This window comes from Otolemur garnettii, unplaced genomic scaffold (assembly GCF_000181295.1).
Source record: "Otolemur garnettii isolate 467f Iridium unplaced genomic scaffold, OtoGar3 scaffold00197, whole genome shotgun sequence".
Lineage (NCBI taxonomy): Eukaryota > Metazoa > Chordata > Mammalia > Primates > Galagidae > Otolemur > Otolemur garnettii.
This window is the reverse complement of record NW_003852592.1, coordinates 822,424-830,582: the sequence shown is the minus strand read 5'-3', so window position 1 is coordinate 830,582 and position 8,159 is coordinate 822,424. Positions and strand designations below refer to the sequence as shown.

Genomic DNA, 8,159 nt, shown 5'->3' with positions numbered 1-8,159 from the left:
AGTTACTTTTCATAGCATACCCTTTTCATCTTTTGAAATGGGTCTTATATACATATATTTGCTTTTCAAAGACCTTGAGTCAGGCAGGTGCATATGTACTTGGGGTTGATACTGGAGCATCTATGTTTCTCCTCCCACCTCCTAGTCAGCCACCTGCTGCTCTGCCTGTCCCTTTGACCTTGACTTGAGAAGCTGGCCCTGCCTGTGGGCTCCCCCTACATGTGGATGTCTCTCCTTTTAATTTGTGTGACTGACAGTGCTTCTGTTTCTACCCCCAGCTTTGGCAGCATGTAAGCAGCATTTTGCCAAGAACCCAGGTCACCGCTGAGAAAGGGGACCTTTGGGAGAAAAATATCCAGAGGAAACTAATGCCAAAGGCGTCTGGAATTACACTCCCCTCAGGCAGCATGAGACTTTGTGTGCCAGTGTCTGTGTCCTGCTGGCAAAGCCCGTAGCTCTCCAGGTAGCAGGGTCCCGGGAGCAGCAAGTGCCGGGAGCCTCTGTCAAGGGAGAATGGAGCCAGGTACGAACCCTCTACAATGAACGCAATTTTCAACTTATGAAGGAATTTAAGTGAAATAATTATTTAATATCCACATATTCAAGTTCAAAAGCCTTCTATGCGAAGAGCCAACAGTCACCCCCCTTCACAGGAATTATCAGGATTTTTCTGGCACCAAGGTGAACTCTTCTTGGTACTTCTGGCAGTGACAAGCTGCAAGACAGATTTATCTGCTAAATGTTCTTGGGCAAGGAAAAAAGTGAAACCTGTGGAAGCCGCATCAGGATAGCAGAGCACAGACCCCTCCCTCCCTGGTTGCGCATTTGTACAGGAACCCAGCCTGGACTTGGATGCTTCTGCTGAAGAGCGTCTGCCTCGTGCACCACCCAAGTTCGTCTGCTTGGCGAGACCTGGCCAAGGTGTTCAGGTGCTTCTCATGGTCTTTTTCTCCAGTCATTCTCCTCCCAAGGCTTCTGCTCAGACTCCTGAATGACGTGAACCTTGGAATGGAGTTTGTTGCCGCTCGGGGAACTGCTTCCTTTTCCAGGCTGGCACTGTTGGAAAGGACCATCTGAAGGCTGTGGTTTGTTCTCGGGCCGGAGGGCGCTGGCCTGCTGGACGCCCACCATGCTCCTATTGCTGCCGTTCGACAGCCTGCTCGTCAGCCTCCTGGGCCTCTCCCTGACTGTGCTCTTCACCCTCCTCCTCGTCTTCATTATAGTCCCCGCTGTGTTTGGAGTCTCCTTCGGTATCCGGAAGTTCTACATGAAAACTTTGTTAAAAATCTTTGCGGTGAGTTGGGCTATTAAGAGAGGTTACTTCACAGGGGAGGGAAGACGTGCTTCTAGCAAAAAGAATTGTTCTGCCCTGGTTGTTACCTCTTTATTGGATATGGAGAAAGTTGGGAGGATGAGAAGTGGCATTTTGAGTAAAAAGAATAACTAAATGTGTGTTTACAAGAGCCGTTAGCAGATTCCTTACTGCGACGCTAAGGCGCTTGTGTGTTTGATTCAGGCTACACAAAGGGACCTGTTGCATGACGGCATCTCCCTCACCTGTTTATTTCAGAGAGTGAAGGGGAATTAGTGCCAGACCCCAGGCTCAGAGCTGCTGCTGCAGTATTCCCTCACTAATAAGCATTTATCCTAAGTAGGTTCTTGCATTACAGACAAAAAGAGTAAACAGAAAAGGGCATTGAACTGTTGCTTACTTAAAGGTAGAAGAGAAGGAGATAACACATTTCTGAACTTAGCCTAATACCATTAAACAAAACTGGTCTCATTGTAAAGGAAATGGGTAAAAAGTAATGTTTTTCTGGAAGTTGATCCCCTACCACAAGACTCAATCAGGTATTTGGCACTTGTCTATTTTTAGTAGGTACCAAATCTATAGGAATTATTATTTTTTTTTTTTTGGAGACAAAGTCTCACTTTGTTGCCTTTGGTAGAATGCTGTGGCATCACAGCTCACAGCAACCTTCAGCTCTTGGGCTTAGGCGATTCTCTTGCCTCAGCTTCCCGAGTAGCTGGGACTACAGGTGCCTGCCACAATGCTTGGCTATTTTTTTGATGTTGCAATTTTGGCCAGAGTCGGGTTTGAACCCGCCAACCTTGCTATATGGGGCTGGCACCCTACCCACTGAGCCACAGGCACCACCACCCCATAGGAATTCTTTTCTACAATTGAGATGTTGTATAGTTTGAGACCTGCACTCATAATAGTAAAAATAACACATTATTTGTTCATTAGGACTTTCAGAATAATTTTTTTTCATTTGCCTTTGGTTCCTTATAATTCTATGGTAGACAGGGAAAGTATCTACTGACTCAGAATGATTAAATAAGCTATATGGAATGTTACATTGCATTGGGAAATATTTTTACATGTCATTAAGTCTCAGGTTTTATCTTTTATTGTATTCTTATCCATATAAGAATATCATATTCTTATCCCTATGAGAATTTGATTTTTTTGACATTTTAAGAAATTGAGGTGAATTTGACAACATAATATTAACCATTTTAAGATGAACAATTAATTGGCATTTACTGTATTCACAGTGTTGTATAGCCACCTTTATGGTAGGAACGCAAGGCTCCTCTTACCTGTGGTGGTAGGAGGTGCAAGCTGGATTTGGCCATACTGGCTTCAGACCTTGAAATGTTATGTCTGTGTGTTCGTGTGTATATATCACAAACAACACTCTGTGCTGTGAGGGGTATCTTAAGTCTGTTTGGCCTGCAGTAACAAACTACCATGGAGTGGATGGTTTCTAAAAATCAAGTTTATTGGGCAGTGCCTGTGGCTCAGTGAGTAGGGCATCGGCCCCATGTACCAAGGGTGGCGGTTCAAACCCAGCCCTGGCCAAACTGCAACAGAAAAATAGCTGGATGTTGTGGTGGGCGCCTGTAGTCCCAGCTACTCGGGAGGCTGAGGCAAGAGAATCGCCTGAGCCCAGGAGTTTATAGGTTGCTGTGAGCTATGATGCCACAACACTCTACTGAGGGCGATAAAAGTGGAAAAAAAAAGTCAAGTTTATTTCTCACAGTTCTGGAGGTGGGGGTGTTCTAGATGAAAGTGCCAGCAAATCCAGCATCCATGAGGGCTTGCTTCCTGGTTCGCAGACAGCGGCTTCTCTGTGTCCTCAGGTGGCAGGGGAACCAGGGGGCTCTTCGGGGCCCTTCTCTAAGGGTGTTAATCCCATTCCTGAGGACTCTACTCTGTGACCCGTCCAAATATCATCACTGTGGGGGTCAGGCATCGACATATGAATTTTAGGGGGACATAAACACTTGGTCTTTAGTAAGGAGAAACTTTTATCTTACTTTTTTTTAGCCTCTTTATCCTTCCTAAATTGGGATGATAATACATGATTTTAGAGCTGGAAGAAGAAAACAGATATCATCTTAAGTTTTGTGGTTCTCCCCTCTAACTATACATTTTAATCACCTGGGGAAGCATTTTAAAAATATGTATTTCAGGGCACCAGAATCTGATGTAATTGAATGAGATGGGCATTTTTTGAAAGCCCCCAAGTGACTCTGCCACCTGCTGTCAGAAGGCAGGGCCTGCCTCCCTGGTCTTGCGTGTGGCGTGCCTCGGTGACTTTGTCCTGACACATAGGGTGTGGTGGGCGAGACACACCAGGTGTGAGGTCGGCTTAGAGGGGCAGTGTGGCATCTCTCGGGCTGTGCTCTCAGGCTGCTTGCCCCTGGAACCCACACAGCGGTTGTGAGGAAGCCAGGCTGGGTGTAGGTGTTCCTGCTCACACCCAGTGCCCCACACACAGTGAGCAGCCTTGCCAAGCCGTCCAGCTCCCAGCCTTTGAGCCACCCAGCTGATGGCAAATCCGTGTGATCTGGACATTCCTGAGCAAAATGTGGTGGTGTGTTTTAAGCGGCAAAGTTTTGGATGGATTGTTAGATAGCAGTAGATAACCAGACAAACACTGGAGAATTGTCCACACTCACCTGTGTCCCACAGCTTACGTCACCTTGAACGTTTTTTGCATATTTCCTTTCAGTCTTCGGTAGTACACATTCTGTGGTTGTATTGTTAGTGTGTACTCGTGACTTTGTGTCTGTTTTCTTTTGACATTTTGTCAGCCATTTTTATATGCATGTATTGTACTACATAGTCTTTGTCAAGATCACTAAGGCTGGATGTGCTGCAGTTCGTGCAGTTCATAGACTGGATGTGCTACAGTTCGTGCAGTTCATGTTCCTGTGTGTTTAGCAGACCTAAGTCGGCTGTGGCTTAACAGTTTCCCATGATTAGTTCCTATACAAAGGAACCAGGAGAAAATATTTGCATGCCTTCCAAGAGGAGGAATATGGAAGGGATACAGGTGGGTCAATGGTTCTTCTGTTCCTGTTCCTGGAAGACTTCACTCAGTACAGGTCCTGCTAAGGCTCACACTGGAGGTCTTTGTGTACAGAGAGCAGCAGGTGTTTAAAGAGTTCTAGTCTGCTTTCTCAATCTTTGTGCTTCAGAGGAACCCTCTACACAGTGGTGATGGTGTGTGGAGCAGAATCCCTAGGAATGAGTTCTTAGCAGAGTAGAGAATGACTTGGAAAGGGAGAAAGGAGGCAGCCCAAATGTCAGGGAGAAAGTTGATGATAAATTGCATGAAAGGAATTGATCAGGTCACGTTAGAGTGGCTGGGACAGTTGTAGTCTGACCAGTGTTGAAGTCCAAAGCCGAGTTGTTGGTAAGTCACAGAAACCTGTGGGTTGTTGTGGGATGGGCATCAGTTTGGGGTCAGGCAGCCCTGATACCAGAGTTTCCCTTTCCAGCTCAGAAACAGAGGTCATCACACTTTCCAGTCTGTTTCTTCATGTAGAGAGTGGGCATGGTTAATGCCTGCCTCCCATGGGTGCTGTGAGAGAGGTGGGGTCAGTCATGCAAGTCCTCTCTCCCCGGTGGGATGCATGATTTTAGCATAACTGTGAATAGGTTATGGTTATAGTAAAGGACAGGGGTTATACTAATAGGTTATGGTTATGGTTATACTAAAGGACAAACTGAAGGAGGTGGAAATGATTTGTGGGAGGAAGCAGTTTTAGGGTTCATCATTTCCAATCTGTTATTTATTTATTTGTTTATTTTATTTATTTTTTTATTTTTGAGACAGAGTCTCAGTATGTCACTGTCAGTAGAGTGCTGGGGCATCACAGCTCACAGCGACCTCAAACTCTTGGACTTAAGCGATTTTCTTGCCTCAGCCTCCCAAGTATTAGGGACTACAGGCACCTGCCACACTGCCAGCTATTTTTTTGTTGCAGTTGTCGTCGTTTAGCTGGCCTGGGCTGGGTTCAAACCTGCCAGCCTCGGTGCTACCTACTGAGCTATGGGCTCCATGCCAATCTATTTTTTAATAAGAACTCGAGAAATACTAGGAATTCATGAATTGAACACAGCCTCACTGACTGCCTAGCAGGTGTAAGGAGCTCTGTGACATTGTGCGGGAACTCAAATCTGGGTCACTGCTGCTCCTGCCTTTCAAGGTGCTGGTGGTCTAGTGGAGAGACAAGCATATGTGTGCACAGCTAACCTGGAGTGTGATGCCAGTGAGGACGCAGGCCAAGGCCAATTCTGAGCTCAGGGACTGGGTGGGTGGCATTTTATATGAGATAATGGCATATGAACTGGATCTGAGAAAGGGAAATAGAGCATTCTAGAAGCCTAGTTGATAAAGATGAAAAGGCACAGTCTTGTATGGAGATGGCACATAAGTAGGTAGAGCCAAGACTCTGGGTTCTTGGAGGGACTGAGGGAGGTTACCGTACTGAAACTTGGTTTAGGCATTGGGAAGTCTTTGGAAGTTTGTGAACTAGTAGGTGACATGATGAGCCTGGCAGCAAATTGTTCACGGATAGGAGGGAGGAAAAGGGAAGCGATTCAGTGGAGAACACGGGCTACGAAGACGGGGCAGGGAGCAGCAGACGGTGGGCGGGAGCATCCTCAGGGGTGGCGGGGCCTGGTGGCAGAGGAGAGCCTGAAGGCGTGGGTGGCGGAGGGCAGCAGCCAGCACCCAGACGGGGAGTGCTGGAAAGGAGGGGCCCCGGGTCCTCAGGAGGAGGTGTGCAGGCTTGGTGGTGTGGGCCAGACAGGCCTGATCACTGGGCAGGTGAGTTTGGCGCTTCCGTGGAGCCCAGAGTAAAGATGTAGATTAAGCAGTAGCTGCCTGGAGGTGACAGCTGAGGCAGGAGAGAAGAGAGAGGGGAAGAGAGTTTAAGATGGGAGGCTTTGCAGGGTCCAGGATGGTAGCCTGGTTTGTCGAGGGTCTGACTCTGGTTTTCTCTGGTTAGTCTGTGGGAAAATGCAGTGGAGGCCAAGGGAAGAGAGGAGGGGAAGGTTTTGTGTTGCCGAGATTTGTTAAGCCCTGCTCGTGTGATTAGTTCCTAAGCTGTAGTGTACCATAGAATGAAACACTAGTAAAAATTACTGTCAAACCATCTGTAGTTCACCTGCCAGGGGCTTGGTTCAGTTTAATGTTACTTCAGCGCAATATTGTTAGTGCCCTTAATTGTCTCTTCTCTGGGAGAAGCTGGAAAGGGCATAATAAGTTATCTGATACTAAATTGCCTAGTAAATGGCATCTCAGATCAGAGGAAGGGAGAGGATTTTTACAGTGAAATAAACTCTGAACCTAGGATTTTTAATTTTGATGAAGAATTTTGAGAATTTTAGGTCTCTAAAAACTGTACTTTTTTTTTTTTAAGAGATAAATCTTGCTTTGTTGCCTAGCTGGCCTCGAATTCCTAGGCTCAAACAGTCCTCCTGCCTCAGCCTCCCAAGTAGCTGGGACTATAGATGTGCGTGTCACTGTATCCCACTGAAAAAATACTTTTTGAAGTGGCAGCTCAGAGAAGCTAGTTGTATGGTTGCCAGACATTGCTCTTGTGGTTCGTGCCATAGAAGTTCTGAAACCCTAGGGATTTTCCACGTGGTGGAGGTGTGTTCTGTTAATCCCTAATGAGCCCTTCTGTCACCCTATGTGTGTGCTAATACGGTGATGTGGTTGGGGTCCTCCCCAGAAAGACCCAAGTGCTTAGAGGGCTAGCACTTTAGCACCTGCTGGCTGTGGGGAGGTAGGGGGTCATTGAGCTCTGTTAAGCTCTGTAAGAACTCCTAAACAGTGAGATTTGATGAACTCCCAGGTGCTGGAGGGTGTGGAGCCCCCTACCCTCCCCACCCTGCCCTGTGCATCTCTTCCATCTGGTGCCTCCTGAGGTGGGTTCTGCTGGTAAATCCATCAACAGGAGTAAAGTGTTTTCCCTGCGTTCTGTGAGTGATTCTAGCAATGTATTGAACTCCAGTTAATATAGATTATAATCTGAGATTTCCCAGCTGGTGTCTGAAGTGGGGACAGTCCTGAAGTGGGGGACTGAGCCCTGGACCTGTGACATCTGATGCTCATTTTGGGTGGCTGGCGTCAGAATTGAATTAGGTTAGAGGACACCTACCTGGTGTCTGCTGCGGATTTGCCTGCTGTAGGGGGATAGTCCCTGCACATCTGTGTCAGAAGTGTGGTGTGAGAGTCTAGTGCAGAGAAACAGGCTTTTCCCTGAGGCCCTTTCTGTGTGTAGGGAAAGCTTCCCTACACTCCCATGGTTTAAGATTAACTGAGAAAAGGCAGATTAATAAAAGGCATACACGTTTAATATGGACAGGGGCCTTATAAAGATCTCTAAGAAATGGCCAGATAATTGATGCTTTTAACACCTTGAGGTTACAGAAAGAACGGGGGCTCAGAGCAGGGCTAGAAACAGGTTATGGAGGTAAATCAGCCTGTGGTGGCGAGACGCAGGAGGCCCGCCACAAGGGCAGTCCGCTCTGCGGGTGACCTCACAGGTAGCAGCCTGTGAGCTGAGCATGGGTCAGACTCCCTGTTGTTCCTGGGTCCTGACGAGAGAGGGGTAGGGGTGCTTCAGAGAAAGCCTGTTCTCCCATTAGGAGGTTATTCCTGTTACTGGGCAGCCCAAAACTATACATTATTTAATTTCTTTATTTCCTTGAAAACCAAAATTGGGGCTTGCTTAGAATAACTTGGTGTCAGGCATTAGTTTATAGGGTGCGTGAGCGTGTGGTTTGGTGTAGGGGAGTGGGGAGGGCCGTCAGTGTCAGCCATGAGCGCCTGCATAGCCAGGAGGTG

General features: G+C 47.1%; 1 protein-coding gene across 1 annotated transcript in view; it reads left to right on the top strand.

Moving 5' to 3' along the window:
• The first annotated feature begins 577 nt into the window (after nucleotides 1–577).
• Nucleotides 578–8,159, top strand: part of GPAT4 (glycerol-3-phosphate acyltransferase 4) — a 20,310-nt gene continuing 12,728 nt past the window's right edge. Inside the window, exon 1 of the mRNA XM_003801075.3 lies at nucleotides 578–1,294. Within this exon, the coding sequence (XP_003801123.1) occupies nucleotides 1,130–1,294 (165 nt within the window). The 5' untranslated portion in view covers nucleotides 578–1,129. The remainder of the gene's footprint in view (nucleotides 1,295–8,159) is intronic.